This window comes from Neovison vison, chromosome 9 (assembly GCF_020171115.1).
Source record: "Neovison vison isolate M4711 chromosome 9, ASM_NN_V1, whole genome shotgun sequence".
Lineage (NCBI taxonomy): Eukaryota > Metazoa > Chordata > Mammalia > Carnivora > Mustelidae > Neogale > Neogale vison.
In genome coordinates, this window is record NC_058099.1 from 42,947,817 (window position 1) to 42,966,632 (window position 18,816).

The following is an 18,816-nucleotide window of genomic DNA, read 5'->3' on the forward strand; positions in this document are numbered from 1 at the left end:
TTATGCTCAATTATGAAAGCATCATTAACTTGCAATGAAAACATCTATGATTCAAAACCCTGTAGTTCAGGGGCACCTGGTGGCTCAGTTGTTAAGCATCTGCCTTAGGCTCGGGTCATGATCCCAGGGTCCTGGGATCAGAGCCTGCTTCTCCCTCTCCCACTCTCCCTGCTTGTGCTCCCCCCTCACTGTCTCTCTTGCTCTCTCTGTGTCAAATAAAGAAATAAAATCTTTTAAAAAACCAAACCAACCCATAGCTCAGCACTGGATTGCAGAGTGAACAGTCCAGGTTCACCCCTCGCTCTGATCTCCTGCAAGCTGGGTCTCCCGGGTGTACCTACTGGAACGCTTCTGCTCAGGGGTGTGACTGGCACGTACCTTCGTTGCACTGCAGACCCTGCCAGCCTGTGGCACAGGAGCACCCGTAGGGGTCTGGGAGACAGAACACATAGGACTTGCAGCCCTCTGGTCCACTACACCTTTCTTTACACGTTCTGCCAAATGTGTGCAGCTCGCAAGCTTTGGTGGGAGAAAAGATGAGTCAGAGTCAAATATTCAACCCCTTGAAATGTATGGGTCTTCTTTTACGGGTCTTCCCTAGACTAGTGAAAACAGAAAACAATCCAATCTTAGCTGCGGCAGGGACAACTTTGATTGGCAATAAAGAACCTTCAGGAAAGGGTGCCTTTTTCCAATTCCCACTGAGTTCCTACATGGCCTAACTGGGCCACTTAGTTTCTGTTCCCAACAGTGTCCAGAGTTAAAATTCTACATCCAGCAATGACGGCTTTTTAAATGCGGAACTTGCTCATCAAACACTCCTGACTTACCCTTCTCACAGGTCTTCCCCATAAACCCAGGGGGGCAAATGCATTCTCCCGTATCTTCATGGCAGACACCGTTGTTCTTGCACTCGGTGCAGACACGGTTGCATTCAGGTCCCCACTTCTGAGCTTCACATCCTTTTAAGAAAAACAAGGCTCTGCTGAGTAGAGCACACTCATTCCATAAACCTTTACTGAACACCTACAACATGGCAGTCATTTCAATAGACACGAGTAAATGAAGAGAAAAATACAATCTCAGTTCTTTTTTTTTTTTTTAAACAATCTCAGTTCTTTAAAAGCTAATAGTCCTCTGTGGGAAACAGACATGGAAACAGGAAATAAGGATAGCAACAAAGACAAGGAGGGGTGCCTGGGTGGCTCAGTCAACTGAGCATCTGCCTTCCACTTGGGTCATGTTCCCAGGGTCCTGGGATCAAGCCCCACAGTCAGGCTCCCTGCTTCTCCCTCTCCACCCTGCTTGTGCTCTCTATCGCTATCTGTGTCTCCCTATCAAATATATAAATAAAATCTTTAAAAAGAGAGAGAGAGAGAGACAAGGAGTACCTAATCCTGTCTTGGGGATGAAAGGAAAGCTTCCTGGAGGAGGTGGTATGCAAGCAGAACCTGCATGACCACATAATTAGCAAAGAAGATAGGCTGCAAAGTGTGTTCCAAGCAAAGGTAGGGCAGGGGAGGAAGGCCTGGCATTTTCCAGAGCTGCAGGTACAATCAGAGCTAGAGCAATGGTTTTCCAAGTGTGATCCCTAACCACTAGCTTCTCCATTACCCGGGAGTCTGCTAGAGACACAAATCTCAAATGTAGCCCCCATCCGTGACCTACTGAATTGGAGGTGGCCTAGCGATCTATTCTTACCAAGTCCTCCCGATAATTCTAACGCATGCCAGAGGGTGAGAACCTCTGGTCCACAGTTTGTAGAGACAAGATGTGGCTGAAGGAGCGAGCAGGAACTGCTAGCGTCCACCCAAAAAAAAAAAAAAAAAATACAGGAAGTAAAACAAGCTATACAAAACCTAAAGTACAAGAATGGTTAAATGTTCCTAGATTCTTATTTACTGGTTACTTCTTTCTAACATTTAGTGATTTTAGATGATTTTTTTAGGTCCAAAGACACCTTCTGATATAAGGAAAAAATGCAGGGGGTTGGGATGACCCTTTGTGGTCAGCGATTTAATTTCTCATCTGATAGGAACGAGTGTCTTTGTCCCTGAATGTTAGTCTCACGGCGGTAAGGTTGGACCTATGCCTACGGCTGATGTAATAATTTCTTTGGCGAGAATTCCTGGTTATCAGTATTTTCTCTAAAACAATCAGGAAGACTGTCTACACAGACCCTTTCTTACAGACTTCCATTTAAAAGATAAAGCTACAAAATGTCAAAAAGTTAATATTTACGTGCCTTACTATATAAAGGGGAAAGTACTTCTGCACAATTAGTGATTTCTTGAAAGCCACATCACAGTTATTTGCACGTGTTGAAAACTAATGATGGCAGCCCATGGAGAAGAAAATGAGCTTCCTATTACACTGAACTACGTCTCTAGCTCTCTACTTATCTATAGACCTTGCCCAGCTTTTCCCCTCATCCTGAGAAAGACAAAAGAATAAAGCTTGAAGGGGAAACTGAGGTGATCTCCTAGAGATGCAGAAGCTAGGAAAAGTGGTTTTTGATAAGCAACAAGATGCAATCAGGCTTCTGCGGTTTTCTTCAAAAGCCCTGAGGTTTTATATTTTTAGGAAACCAAATATTTATGCATAGAGAGAGAAATCCTATAAATTCATTGGATCTAAGAAGTCTTTTGTCAGAGAGAGAATTTATTTTGAAAAGAAATGCTATAAATATAACCAGTGTGATTCTTGGCACAAAGTCTAAGGAGCTTATGATTTACTCCTAGATTTCAATTTGTCCTGGACAGATACTGTCGAGTTATGAGAAATGGACAAATACCGTTAGCCGTACCTCATTGCTTAAAACATCAAGTAAATCATACTGGCGAAAAATACTCTTAAACCGGATGATTGTAGCCGAACTCAAACTTTCTCAGAATTATTTTGGATATTAGCAATGCTTCTCAGTTTCACCAAAATACTCTGAAGCAAAGGAGTGCTCCTAGCAGTCTCAAGAGATAGCTAGAGATCAAAATGTGTTTGAAATCTTTCACTTTATCTTAAAACTTCAGGTGAGTTTCAAATTCTAGTCTATATTATGTCCTGATTGTTTTGACATTAAAAAAAAAGTTAAATCTTTTACCATATGTCAACATCTGGTGTTTCTGATAGGACTAGAAAATGTGCCCATTTTCCCTGGACTCTGAGTACGCCTGGTACGCAGTGCTATATAGGCCGGAGAGAAACACCTAAATGAAATGAAGTCCAACCGTGCTCCTGCCGTTTGGACTCTTCCTGAGAGCAGTGGAATAAAAGGGGACTAAACCAGGTGAGCCACACTTTTCACACTTCCACGGTCATAATGCGAAACGATTTATCCATTTGCCGATGTAACTGCTCTGAGAATGACCCAAGAGACAGTGATTCATCTTCTCATCCTTGTATTTTCGTACCAACACAATACTAGGCATAGAGTTATGATTAATAGATTTTTGTTGAATGAACAAATGAATAAATATAAGGCAAAGAAAAAGAAAAACTATAAGATTCCAATCATTAGAATGACGGAGCAGCCCAAACACTTAGACCTGGGTTGTTTCATACCATGAATACGTGGGATAGCCAGGAAGTTCAAGGCAAGTTTTTCTTTCTATAAATCAACTTCTTATTAAAAACTACTGGTTGAGGGGCACCTGGGTGGTTCAGTGGGTTAAGCCTCTGCCTTCGGCTCAGGTCATGGTCTCAGGGTCCTGGGATCGAGCCCCGCTTCGGGCTCTCTGTGCAGCAGGGAGCCTGCTTCCCTTCCTCTCTCTCTGCCTGCCTCTCTGCCTACTTGTGATCCCTCTCTGTCAAATAAATAAATACAATCTTAAAAAAAAAAAAAAACTACTGGTTGACAGTTCCACTCTACTTTGATAGTTGTAAAGGGGGATCAGGGTGTTTACTAATTCTCTAACTCATGCACATTTTCAAACATGAGAATAGAAATCCCATTTGAGAGTTAAATAGTCTGGACAGTGTAGGATTTATAAGAGACTTAATGTGGTTTTTTAAAAAGGTGTTATTTATTTATTTATTTGAGAGAGAGCATTAGGGCACGGGGGAGGAGCAGAGAGAGACGGAGGGGCAAGAATCTTAAGTGGACTCTGTGCTGAGCACAAAACCCGATGAAGGACTTGATCTGATGACCTTGAGATCGTGACCTGAGCTGAAATCAAGAGTCAGATGCTTAACTGACTGAGCTACCCAAGAGCCTCACAGAGACTGAATGTTTAACTAGCTATTAGACCAATCCAGAAGGCCCAACTCATCCCCGTGTATCAGATGCATTTCAGGGAGACTGCCCAGCTCACTGTGATGCCCCCTTCTTAGGGGAATGAAGCTGCTATTCAAGTGTGAGGTCCTGGAGTCTGTGCTGTGGTATGTTGCCCCCACACTCAACTATAGCTCATTGGTGTAAGCCAGTAGACATTTGATATCTATTAGGCCTATCCAATTCTCTATCTTGGGAATTCAAATTTAGTAAATAGAAAAACATTGCTGAAGCACAGTTAGAGTAAGCTCAGCCTCCTTGAGAGAAAGTCCATCTGCCCCCACCCACGCTGAGCCCCAGATCTTCCCTGGGGCCTATCTTTTCTGGAAACTTCTTTGTCAGCCATTCTACCAATTTTCTAGAGTCCTTAGTAAACTTCCAACCAATCCCCTGGTTTTTGCTCAGGTAGTCAGAGTCAGTTTCTGTTATTTGCCACTAAAAATCCTAATGACCAAATCATCACAGATTGTGGCCTCTCAGTCACTTACTCCGGACTATCAGCCTGGTGAAGGCTGAGGTGAAGAGGTTTCCTCCTATGTACCTGGCTGAGTACACTCCAGCGTCCTGGGGCTGAGCATGAGGCAGATGCACTTCTAAAATATCAGGTACTTCATGCCGGGGCACTGAGTGGATGAAGGAACCTGGTGAGGGAGAAGAGTGGAGAACAGTGAGTCATACGCAGACACTCCGTTTCCCCATCTGGCCCCTCCACTTCATCAGCTCTGACTGGATACAGAAAACGTGCTCTAGCATATTGGATGTAGAATGAAAAGGCTGAGCCATGCAGTGCTCTCCCCCAAACTGAGAAAGTTACGGTGATAGAGCAGATAGGTTAGTCTACGTGATCTACCACCAAAGGTATGAAGACACAGCAACTTCTTTCAAAATATGTCTCCAAAGGCAAAGGAAACAAAAGCGAAGATGAACTTTTGGGACTTCATCAAAATCAAAAGCTTCTGCACAGCCAAGGAAACAGTCAAGAAAACAAAGAGGCAATTCACGGAATGGGAGAAGATATTTGCAAATGACAGTACAGATAAAAGGTTGATATCCAGGATCTATAAAGAACTCCTCAAACTCAACACACACAAAACAGGCAATCATATCAAAAAATGGGCAGAAGATATGGACAGACACTTCTCCAATAAAGACATACAAATGGCTTTCAGACACATGAAAAAATGTTCATCATCACTAGCCATCAGGGAGATTCAAATTAAAACTACATTGAGATATCACCTTACACCAGTTAGAATGGCCAAAATTAACAAAACAGGAAACAATATGTGTTGGAGAGGGTGTGGAGAAAGGGGAACCCTCTTATACTGTTGGTGGGAATGCAAGTTGGTGCAGCCTCTTTGGAGAACAGTGTGGAGATTCCTCAGGAAATTCAAAATAGAACTTCCCTATGACCCTGCCATTGCACTCCTGGGTATTTACCCCAAAGATACAGATGTAGTGAAAAGAAGGGCCATCTGTACCCCAATGTTTATAGCAGCAATGGCCATGGTCGCCAAACTGTGGAAAGAACCAAGATGCCCTTCAGTGGACGAATGGATAAGGAAGATGTGGTCCATATACACTATGGAGTATCATGCCTCCATTAGAAAGGATGAATACCCAACTTTTGTAGCAACTTGGACGGGACTGTAAGAGATTATGCTGAGTGAAATAAGTCAAGCAGAGAGAGTCAATTATCATATGGTTTCACTTATTTGTGGAGCATAACAAATAGCATGGAGGACATGGGGAGTTAGAGAGAAGGGAGTTGGGGGAAATTGAAAGGGGAGGTGAACCATGAGAGACTATGGACTCTGAAAAACAATCTGAGGGTTTTGAAGGGGCAGGGGATGGGAGGTCGGGGTACCAGGTGGTGGGTATTATAGAGGGCATGGATTACAAGGAGCACTGGGTGTGGTGCAAAAATAATGAATACTGTTATGCTGAAAATAAAAAATAAATTTAAAATTTTTTTAAAAAATTAAAAAAAAATCTTAAAAAAAAAAAAAACTAAAGTGCTTATCTTCTGCGGGAAGAGATGAATAGGCAAAGACACCCAGCCGACTAATCAGCTAACCAGGAGATAACCTAGAATCGCTGCTGCAATCTGGAAGTCCTCTCCACCCACAAAACTCAGCATAGTCCCCATCAATATTCCAGTTGGATCAGGCAACTGCCACCACAGGGTGCCAAATCACAGCTGGAACTGGACAGATTTGTAAGACACAGTTGGACTCCCAGACCTACTTCCAGTTGGCTTCCAGGCTCAATCTGGTAATTTCCTTAACCTTGCAATCAAGCAACCCTCAGTTTACATGGATGAATTTGGGACCTCACTTATCACATCTTAAGGGAGAATCTATTGTACATTCACAATTTCATATTATATACTCATAAATATAGAATGTATATACATTCATTTATGTATATGAATCTCTACTTAATTAAGCAACCAACCACAGTGACTCATAGACCTTCTTTAATAAGATTCAACTGTTTTGCATCGTAACAGCTTTGCTTGCAACATCTGCCCCCAAGACTGCACCAGGATAATGACCCAATACATTTCATGCTATCTAATGTCTCACACCATGGTGCTGGCAGGAAATGAAACACATACTCACCATTTTTATAAATCACTGCGTCTTCTTCTTTAATCAACACCTTTTTGAAAGATATGTTCACATTATCTCCCCTGTCCACAGTCATGGTTAAAGTAGCTGGTAGGAAGGAAGCTTTTGAAAGAAAGAAGGAAAACAAATGAGAAAATGAGGTCACACATTTTCTCCAGGAACAAGTGAACTTGGAACTTCAACAGATGGGGGATGGCATTTGCCAGAAGTCAGCTGATTTGTAGGACAGGAAAATCGATGGCAGCTAACGGATTTTAAACTTGATTAAGGTTTTGAAAAATGTGGTGAAAGGAATACTCATTCTCTCCATAAAAATATAAATACATATATATACACACTATACATAAACACTTTGTTTTCATACAACTAGTTGGGGAGATAAGGACTTTATGTTGATTAGTCTGATATCAAACTAAGACCTGACCTTAGCTATAAACTATAGTAACAATGGATCAAACAACCTTCTCCAGTTCCTACCAAGTTTTCTCAAAGTGGAAAAGAATAGAAGTGGTTAGAGACTTGCCAAATGGCTCTTCCCTTTTGGGTCAAGGTCCTTCTGGGTTGTGTTGATCCAACTAATTCTAATTGCTTTGGAATGCAGCAAATATTTTTCAAATGGAATCAGCACAATACTGGACTTATTACTAATGATGTAAATATTGGAATATTGGACAGTAAGGCAAAGATGAGATCCAGTATCTTCCTTTCTTCCTCTTAAGTTTGTGTGTGTGTATGTATATATGTATGTATGTATGTATATATATGTCTGAGTCCTTCAGTTTGTTGGACAAGGTATGTGGATAAAATCTTCTAGCCTTCTTCCAGCCACAACAGTTTCTGAATTCCCTTAATTTATGCCATAATCTATAGAGAGTCACAATTATAAGAATAAGGGGGGATTAATTTTAGGCTTTACTGAGGTAAGCCAATTTTTTAAAATTTCAGCCTTATTCAGGTATAATTGACATACACATTAAGCCAATTTTTCAAATTTAAGGATCACTACTTAAAGAAGAGAATCAGAATATGTAACTTCCCTAAACATGGAGGCCAGGAGGGACATAAAAGAGGAGAAAAAAGCCCAAGTAAAAATCACAGCATACAGAAAAGATAGATTCTGCCAAATGTATGTCCAAAGCCAGAGAATCCTAGAATGAATTTTTTAAAAATATATTATACACACACACACACATACACACACACTTTTTAATGACCTACACATTAAACATAGTAAAACATAAGACTGAGGGAGAGAAAAATGTATGCCAGACTCAATAATTCAAAGAAGCTGGTACTGCAATAATTATGTCAGAAAAAAATAATTGACTCTAAAGCCAAAACAAAATTTTAAGGATAAAGATGGTCTTTACATGATATAAAAAATGGTAGATCTAGTAATCATGAACTTATATATGCATCTAACAACAGGTTCAAAACCCACGAAACAGAAACTGACAGAATTAAAAGAAGAAACTGACAAACCCACAAACATTGTGGAAGCTTCCCAAAACTGATCCATCAAAAATTTCCAAAAATTACTGAGTAACACAATTAAAGATCTGTTGGCTGTTCACAGATCCCTGTACCCAGTTCTAAGATCATTGTCTCCCTTATTAAGCCACAAAGCACATCTCCATAAATAACATAGAACTAATATCCCGTGGAACAAATTCTCTGACCAGATGCACCTAAATTAGTCATCAGTAGCAAAGCACCCTATGCCCCGACGTTTGGATGCCTAAGGCATTTCAGCCCAGGAGCAAGCCTTCTGCAGACAGCAGGCTGAATCAGCCTTCCTTCCTGGCTCCTCTGTGGCTCTCAGATTGGTGCCTTGAGAGAGGCTGATTAGGTACGTGCACACCATGGGCTTAGAGGGCTACCCTGGGTGCAGATGATGCCTTGAACTGCACTCAGCAGGATTCAGCCTTAGGTTCATCTGTCTGTTCTTGTCTTTTTGCACACCCAGGCATAGTGCCCTCCCAGGATACCCCCATCAATGCCTTTGGTGACATGGGGAGCACCTAGAGGGGGGATGGGACAGACCCAAGGGCGGTGGGAGCACTGGAAGAAGACAGTCCTGGGCTGTCAAAGTGGCTCCACCACTTACTGGACCTCCTTGAAGGAGTTACTTAACCTCTGAACATCTCAGCTTCCTCGTCTCTAATTTAGAAGTAAAAGTATTCACTTTAAAAGGCTGTTGGGGAATATGAAATGATGGATTCCACGCGCAGGGGGACTTAGAAGCAATCAGCATCCTTCCCAAATATAAACAAACGACAGCTCGGCTGCGTGGACATGTGCAATACAGACAACAGGGGCAGCTTCCTCATGGGGACTGAGACGGATCAAGCATGCAGAGAAGGCATGCATGACTGGCAGGGGGACTTGGGGCTCCTGCTCGCAGTGACAAGGGGCTTCCTCAAGCAGTCCTGACACATGCGGCTCCTGCTCTCTGTAGCAGGAGAACCAGAGAGAACCTTTTGTGACCATTTTATACTGTTGTTCCTTTCTCTGTGGTTTGTTTTGATTTTCTGCCCCTTTGTGTGACGGTCTGACGGTGGAGCTGACCATGGAACTTCTCACTCAGCATCGTATCCTGAAAAGGAACTGCCATTCCCCACGAGGATCAGCTCCAAAGGGGCTTTTCTTTTTCCCCCACTCTGTGGCTCTTTCTTATTTTAGACTTTGTGCCTTTTAAGCTCCTGTTCTCTTTCATTTTTTTCTTAAGATTTTATTTATTTATTTATCAGAGAGAGATAAAGCACAACCAGGAGGAGCAAGAGACAGGAAGGAGAAGCGGGATCCCCGCAGAGCAGGGAGCCCAATGTGGGGTTTGATCCCAGGACTCTGGGATCGTGACCTGAGCCAAAGGCAGATGCTTAACCACTGAGCCATCCAGGTGTCCCCTAAGCTCCCTGTCTCCTTAGGTAGAAACACGGTAACAGCAAAGTCCACCCCACCCATCCTTCCCACTCCTGCATTAATGGCTCTAAATTGACTGTACTCTGCTGAGTACTAATATAGGGATCTACAACCTTCACACTGACCTTTGCTGGAGCCCCGCTGGTCTACAGCATGCACAGATTAATGTCATGTGACTTGACAGGATCATGAAAATAATAAGCACCTTTCAATAGTGCCTACGATCAGGCACGACTTTTTCTTAGCACTTTATACAGATATAATTTTCACAATATCTCTATCAGATAGGTACTACAATTATCCTAATTTTACAAATGAGGAAATTAAGATACAGAGAGGTAAAGTAACTTGTTCAAATTCATGCAGCAAATTCATGGGAGAGTCAGGATTTAAACTAGATTCCTTGGGTCTGGAAGCTTTTCAGAGGCTATATAATGTTACTACTCACAAGGCTTTAAACTCCTAGTACCTCGTTTATCAATGAGATTGCTAGGGACTGAGTGTGAAGATGACTGTTCAAGGTCATTTGCATGGGCTATTTAATGGACAGAGTTTAACTAAGAACATGATTCCCTATTCCTTAAGGGCTGATGAAGAGAAGAGGTCATAGTAACACTTATAAACAAAGATATTTCTCACTGATGAAAAATAATTGAGTTCAATTTTGGGTATCTCCTTTAATGATAGAGACTAAGGGTAATAACATAGTTTTATGCCCATTACTTTTTTGTGCAGTCTCCCAAGTGTGCTAGAAAGATGGTGTATCCATTTGTCGACCCATGTGGGAGATGGAGTTAAGGGTGACTTAGTCCCTTACCCGAGGCTTCCTGACAGTGAATCCATGTGGAAGCTGAGACATGAACTCAAGATGCCCCCACTTGCTCAACAATGCCTGCTCTCCAGACCCATCTCACTCCAAGTCCACGGCCTCAGCTCTCAACGGCAGCCATTCTGAACTGTACTCAGCTCTACAAAAGGACCACGGATCACTCATACCCAAGTCATGAACTTCCTCCCTCTCCTCGGCTCCTTCCTTCCCCCTATGTCTCACCAAGTCCCACTCATCCTCGGCCCCTCCGTAGATGTCCCTTTCCCCAGGAACTTTACCCCTCCTCTGGGATCCAGGGTGAGTGCCTCAAGACTGCTCTCCGAAGGCCCCACAGGTCCCCATGCCAGCCCCCGCTAGCAGCACCCCTGCTAGCCCGAACGCTCCAAGACACAAGTTCACATCTGTTTTGAAAGGCAGTACAGGGTATTGGCCAGGGCCTGGCTTCTGGGATCAGCCCGAGCAAACCTTTCCAGATCCGACAATGAAAACCAGGTGTGTGACTGCATCTAAGTTGCAACTGATCTAAGCCTCATCTATTAATAAAGGTCCTAACAGTCCTCATCAGAGATACATTTGGTAAAGACTAAACTATGCAGTAATGTCTATAAGATTGCTAGGGGAATGTCAGGCACAGAAGTATTCAGGAAATGTTATCGTCACTTTAGTTCCCATGTGTGACACAAAAAGAGGCCTAAGAGTACTTGGGAAATGAAAGAATATATGAATGAATCAGATCTCAAGTTTTCCTATTTTTTTTTTCTGCTTTTAACACATTCATTTGTGTTGGTTTAGATAGAAATAGTTCCTCTCTATCAACGTCACAAATCATATTTACAAGGTTTGATGTTCTTTTTTTTTTTTTTTTTAAGATTTATTTATTTGATAGACGGAGGTCACAAGTAGGCGGAGAGGCAGGCAGAGAGAGAAGGGGAAGCAGGCTGCCCGCTGAGCAGAGAGCCGGACTCGACTAGGGGCTTGATCCCAGGACCCTGAGATCATGACCTGAGCTGAAGGCAGAGGCTTTAACCCACTGAGCCACCCAGGCGCCCCTGCAAAGTTTGATGTTCTTAAAGTAAAGCGATTTCTCAGATGAAAATAGGAAGGAAATAACCTATGCTTCCTTCTGATGGAACACCGAGACAGCATTTGGATGTAAAAAGGTCTCAAACTTCATTTATACCTCCCTACCCCCAAATGAAATCACCACTGAGGTTTGAACAAACTGCTTTTGATTTTTTTGCATGATGCCATTGATAAAAATGGTTTGACTGTTTGGCGTGTGAGAGCCAACATAAGCGTATTTTGGCCCATCTCAAATGGATTTTCCACTTCCTCCCCAGATGCACGAGTCAGCAGCAAGCTGGACTACGTTGCTGTTTATCCTATCCTGCTATGTCCCTGCGCAGGCACCTCTGAGATCCCCTGGTGTTTTGCTAGGGAATTAATAGTGTCACAAAGACAGAGCCGTGCAGGTTTTCCTGATTGACCGTAAAGGATAAACACTTTCCTCCCACCACATTTCAGCTACTGGATGGTCAATGAAAGAAACAGAATCAGTTCAGCAGCCGGTGATGTTGTTATTAAAATGCAAGAGAGAAAGCGCGCTACCTCTTTTCCTATTTTGTATACATTTGCACAATTACGTTAATGGATGGTATTACATTTTTCCACAACTGAGTAGAAAAATAGTCTTACTAAATTATTGCTGATTTCCATGGCACTGTGATGATTATTGAAGACTTACTAGGAGCCAGATAGATTGGCCATCTCCTTTGATTCTCAGATGTCTGGGGTAAAATCTCTACCTCCATCATTTTTTTCAAGTGAGAAAAATGATTTCAGTGAAGGAGTTTTCCCTACATCCTATGATTCAGTTGCAGAGGCTTAAGCCCATGTCTCTACACTGTGCACTGGAGTGCCCTGCAAGGCTTTCCGATGGACTGGCTCTACCTTATAAAATGTGTGCTCAGAATGGAGTAGGGGGGATAACAGCAAGTGGGAGGGAAGTGCCAAGCGTATGATAACGGTTACCCACATAGGCTCAGCAGTCAGGTCACAGGTCATTTAATCCCAGTCCCAGGTGCCTGGGTGGCTCAGTTGGTTAAGTGACTGCCTTTGGCTCAGGTCATGATCCTGGCATCCTGGGATCAAGTCCTGCATCGGGCTCCCAGCTCTGCAGGGAGTCTGCTTCTCTGAGCTTCTCCCTCTCATGCTTTCTCTCTCTCAAATAAATCAATAAAATCTTTTTTAAAAATCCCATTCCCAGCATTTACAAACCACTATTGTTATTCTGTAACTCACTCTGCAAAGTCTCATTTCACCCCAGCTTTTAGCAACATGTCGACCGTATCCATCCACTCTTCATGGAAAGGCACTCATGGTATTTTGAAGGTATCATTATACTCATTTCACAGATGATGAAAAATGAGACCAGTGGATGTTAAAGAAATTGTCCAGGGCCCCAGAGCTGGTGAGTGGTGGGGAAAGAATTAAAACTCATGAGAAAAGACATCTAAAAGCCATCTTCTCCCCATGCTTTCTCGCCAGCAAGCCAGCCTTCACTTCATTTAGCTGAATTTAAGCTCTCTTTTCCCTGCGCTGGCCTAGACCTTCGGTTTGGAGCGGTTGTTATGGTTGGTCTTTGACTCCCAAAATTCTGGTTTAATATACTCTGCAGGTTCTTACTTCTACACCATCAAGGACAGACCCATACCAGCCTGAAAAGGGCACAGTGGCACCCCACATTTCATTCCTACGAAGGCACTGGGGCCCACATCTCAGATTATCTTCATTCTGAATGTGGAAGCGTCAGCAGAAAGGACTAACTCTTGACACAAGTCAAATCCCGAATGACACGTGTGGAACATAACAGGGCTGACTCTTCAGCTCTGATAGCTTTGGCACACCTCACATCCCTTTGTTCAAACTCTCTTCCCTCACCGGAGAGCTGCATTCCTGGGAACGTCTGTTGTGCACTTTCCCACTCACCCTAGTGTCATTTAAAGGTGACCGGTGCAGTTTTGCTAAGAAAACCTTTTCCTTTATTTGTAATGAATGGTTATTTTATCACTTTTGACTTCAAAATGAGCTTGCTGCCTTCAAATCTTTTAATTATCACAGCCCAGAGGAATCTTACCACCTGGGACCTTGTGGGAAATGCACCATCTCGGGACTCTCCACAAGGACCTACGGATCAGAGTCTGCATTTTACCAAGACCCACGGTTGGTCTAGAAGCTCATTCAACTTAGAGAGACACTGGGCTAAGGAAAAAAAAAAAGCAGACTCCTAGCTAAAAAACAGCCCATCAGAGACAGATGGAGAGCTATGTTATTTATGTGGATCAGTCTAGCAATGAAAAATCAAACCCTAAAGAGTTCACAATGTCATTATCTCCTAAAATGACACTTTCTCAGGCCACGGTCCCTGTGGATACGATGACATCAATCTGGAAAGGATTCCTCTAGAGGTATGACCAGCTCAGAAAAAAGGGTTGACACATGAGTGGCCAGATCATTCCAGTCAGAACAAGGAGAGGTCATCTCTGCTGCAATTCTGTGCCTCCCTCCCAGCAAGCAGCATCAAGATACCAGGAGTCTACCCACCTGTCCAGGCCAGGGAGTCTTAGGGCAAAACAGAACCATTAAAGAATATGCACAGCTGCCTTCTCCAGTGGTCATCAGTTTGGTGGACGGACCTAAAGACTTAGCTTAGAGCCACTTGTATATTGGGACAAAGGTTCCATCCCATCACTGCCTTGTGAGGCGGTAGCTAAGAATAATGTGCCCCTTTGCAGAAACCCCTCAACATCTGCCTTCAAAATTCCAGGGTTCTGTGAGCTAAGTGTGGTCACTCGAGTGCCAAAACGAAACCATGGTCTCTTTCCAAGAATGGCAGCGGGCTGGAAGGGCCCCAGTGCTTCAACCTTCCCCGTCTCCGTCATCTTCGCCATTTAATTGTGGGAGGCCTAGCCATTGTGAGCTTAGGCTCAGCTATTTGACTTTCTGGGGCAAAGAAATGAGATAGGAGTGAGAGCGCACAACACTGAGGCTAGGTTTCAAGAAGCCTTGTGCGTTTCCTCTTGTTCTCTTGCACTTCTGCCATCTCTGAGAGTGCACCTGGCTAAACCTGTGAGAGGAAAATCGACACATGGAACAGACCCAGGCTGGTGCAGCCAAGGCCGGCATAATACACCTACCGTCGGCCAACATCCACGTGTGAGAAAGCCGGGTCAGGAACGGCAGAACAGGAACGGCAGAACACCCAATCCGCCCGGCTGACTTACACCCACAGGCTGTGAATGCTTACTGTGGCGTGCCACTGGGGTCTGTGGTGGTGTGGGACACAGCATGACCACGGCCACAGATAACCGACAGACTAAGGAACCAGTTAAGTTATTGATAGATGCTCCCCTTTTAAGCTTCTTATTTCTACCACATGGTCCCCTGAAAACAGTGACTTCTGTTAAGAATACTCAGGGGCAAGCAAAACAAAGAAACAAATGAAAACTCAATTAGAAAGCTCAAAACAGCTCCTATCTTGGCATGGACAGTTGTCTGCGTCTCTGGGATGTCCCTACTCCATACACGTAACATGTTCCTATCTCCATAAGGGCCACAGAAACCTTAGCACAATATGTATCACAGTTCATTTCATCTCAGGAACCAGGCACAATGTCCGGCGAAGGGGTCGAACGTGGGTGAGGCGGACTGGCCGGTGTCTTTGCTCCCGAATGCTATGTGCATCCTAGAGACAAGCCGCAGACAAGCCCTGTGTGAGCCTCAGCGGACGCCACAGCCCCCGACGAATGGACATGTTACCTTGCTGCCGCATCTTCATGGTCCGGATCCTTATTGCTTCTCCTCGAACGCGCCCTTCGCAGAAGTAGGCGCCATTGATTTTACTAGCCTTTTCTCTCTTCCAAACGACTTTTTTAGCCCATTCTCTGGTCACATCTTGAGTAACTTCCAGTGGATCCTGGTGCTGGTTCATTAAGGCTTCAAAGTCCCTTCCTATAGTGATGGGCTCATGGGGGCGCCAGCCAGAGGCGATGCAGGTGAGGGACGTTTCCGCATCAGACACCAGAGGTAGGGAATTGATCAGGATCAGGTCCATGGCACTGTCCACTGTTCCTGAAAAAGAAAGAAGGTGCGTCATCCATGAGGAAGGTTATTAATGTGGCTCCATGGGATAAATGGGGGCTTACAGAGTCCTGGCTGAAAATAGCTGGTGAGCCGTCCTTCTAAAATGCTACTGTTCCATAGGACAAGATCTGAAACTCTTTACCGTGGCATCACCTAGACACTACGGGCCCTTCCTGCCCACTGCACACCGCGGCTGCCATGGACTCTCAGTTATTCTCCATCCCCCCAAACAGAGCTGTGCGTTATAGCTCTACCCACTCCAGTGTCTGTGACATTAGTTAGGTGTTCAGCAAATGCTTGTTGAGTTAAACTCACAACAATAGCATTATTGCCAGTAATTATTAATGAAAGTAATAATTATTAAAAATTAATGAGAATATGGTACTCTCATTATCAAAGAATTCCATAGAGAAGGACTGAGTGAGGGCCACGTTTCCTTCTGAGCCTCTTTTGCCTCATCTCTAAAATGAGGCTAACAAGGGTGCCGGGTGGCTCAGTGGGTTAAGCATCTGCCTTTGCCTCAGGTCAGGATCCCAGTGTCCTGGGATGGAGCCCCGTGTCTGGGTCCCTGCTCAGCAGCAGAGTCTGCTTCTCCCTCTCCCTCCCCCTGCTCCTGCTCTCTCTCGTTCCTGCTCTCTTTCAAATAAATTAATAAAATCTTAAAAAATATATAAAGTTATTTTAAAAAACGAGGCTAACAAGACCCATTTTGCAGGATTCCTGTAAAGATTAAATGAGATAAAGTACCAAACTTACTAAGCACTGTATCTTATGGGGTTTACAATGACCATTATTTCAGTTCTCTTAATTCTGTTTCTGAACATCTAGGCCCAAACCTCAACCATCCCCACATGTGAAAATGAAATCCTATCTGGCCTTTAAAAGTTTTTCCATAAATGATGAAGCACATTTTAGAAAAGAAAATGCCTTCTTCTAGGTTCTCTCCCTCTTCTCTCTTCTCCTCTGATTTCCAAAGTTTCTAAGATGAACTAATGAAATCTCTGCTCCTCTCAAGTGTGGAAAACCAGGATGAAGGGTATTCACTGGCTCAGGTGATGGCTGATCCCCAAGTCTACATGCAATGACCTGGGGGCTAGTGAGGTCAAGCACGATGGATGAAAAGTTCTCTTCCGTGAAGGAGAGAAGCTGTTTTGTTCACACTGACGTATATAGGAGTAGCATGCCTAGTCCCTGCATGTAGGACTTAACAAATATTTGTTGAATGAGTGGGTGGTTGGGTGGATGGATGGATGGACCAATTTTATTCCAGATCTGCCTGGTTCAAGTTTACAACTCTGACTTCTAGAATAATGAGTTAAATATGAAAGTGTTCCTCTGAGTCTAAATTGACATCCTTGCCCAAATTTAAAAGGCTGTTTTGAGAAGTACTAAGTTTAAAGAAAGAAAAAGCAAATGTTTTAAGTTTAAAGAAAGAAAAAGCAAATGTTTTAATTTTTATAAAATGCCACAGGAAGGTGATCAATTGCTGAGTATATAGGGCTGACTGGTATTCATCTACCAGATCTTTTTTGAGCCTCTGCTTATATCAGACATTATGCTTGCCATGAAGTCCTCTTAGAATTTTAATGGCAATTGCCAGTGTTGGATGGACGCCGTGATATTTTGAGAAGGACACTATTAGGAGTTACATTTTTGTCTGATTAATTAAGAAGAATGTCCTAGACCGATCTTAATGTAAGTGGGAATGAGAGCTATATATTTTTTTTCTTGTAATGTTAACTCAATATTTGGGACTGAGGGACAAAATTTGCCTTGAATGGGTTTCCCAACCTGACCCTAAAGAAGCATGTATCTTGCTCCAAGCCTCAATGGTAACTTCACGATCTCCAGAGAAGAGACAGGGATTGTGATTTAAAAAAATAATAATTTTAAAAAGTGCTGTAAGAGGATGAGTGAGGAAAACTAGCAATGGAATTAGGGCCTCCAAAAATAACACTGGAGCCCAGCTCCCCTCCACACGTAGGTCCAGCTGTGCCTTGGAGTGGATACCACCTCGTCTCCCACACTCACTCATTCCAGGCATGTTCCCAGAGAGAGTCATCAGAGGAAGGAAACACCGTAATTCTTTCAGCTCCGGTTCAATTGAGGCTCATTTCTAGGACTAGGTGAGTGACTTGCCAAAACTGAGGGACTGACTCTGAACTCACTGAACTTGCGCTGGCTCTGGTTTTTGAAGGATGTTAGGAAATAATAGAAAACGCAGCTGATTTGAAAAGACAGCCACACTTCATCTCTACATGGTTTCTGGGTATGGATCCGGTTTCTTTTTCCTTTTTTTGCTCCCAGTTCTCTCCCTTTACTTTCACTGACAGAAAGGGAAATCATGTAACTTCTGCGGGTCCAGACTGCACTAGGCTTCCCTCCCCTTACTCAGTATGCCACTTACAGGAAGCCCTCTCCCACCAGTGAGTTGTCGGTCCTTGGTCATGCCATTTACAGTGAGGTGTCAGGAGGATTTTGTATGTGAGCTATGGAGAAGAGAAGAAATCCCTACCAGATTCCTGGGGTGGATCTTAAAAATCATCTACTTAATTTTCCTGAAACAAGGGTATGCATTTGTAACTTGCCTGCATATGCCTAAAGCAATTCTGGAAGGTGAGACGTGAAACTGAGAACAAGAGTGACCCATTAGGGGAGAGTGGGGTACCTGGGGGACACGATAAGAGGAAGGTTTGTCACCATATACATATGTACGCTGGCTTTTAGAACCATTTGAATAATACCTACACATAAAAATCAAATGTAAAAAGTAAATGCTATTGCTCGTCCCTTAAAAAGTTGTATTTGGAAAGGAATCAAGAGCCAGAGGAATCTATGTGTCTCTCATCATTTGTCCCTATATCCCAATCTCTTTGGATTGCATCCAAGTAATGCATTTTTCTCTTTGTCTCTTCTTTAGTGGGAAATGTGATACCATTCCACAATGCTGGGGGGAAAAACATGGGTTTAAAAAGAAAAAGAGAAAAAACCCTTGAGAATAGGGAGAAGAGTAACCATACTTG

General features: G+C 43.4%; 1 protein-coding gene across 3 annotated transcripts in view; it reads right to left on the minus strand.

Annotated features, from left to right (window-relative positions):
- The window catches only part of TEK (TEK receptor tyrosine kinase), a 94,785-nt gene that overhangs the window by 38,997 nt on the left and 36,972 nt on the right, over positions 1-18,816 (minus strand). For all 3 annotated transcript variants that reach the window (XM_044265557.1, XM_044265556.1, XM_044265558.1), the window contains 5 exons: positions 15,470-15,781; positions 6,892-7,002; positions 4,756-4,908; positions 831-962; positions 379-519 (listed from right to left, as the gene is read on the minus strand). In XM_044265557.1, coding sequence (XP_044121492.1) covers positions 379-519; positions 831-962; positions 4,756-4,908; positions 6,892-7,002; positions 15,470-15,781 — 849 coding nt within the window. The remainder of the gene's footprint in view (positions 1-378; positions 520-830; positions 963-4,755; positions 4,909-6,891; positions 7,003-15,469; positions 15,782-18,816) is intronic.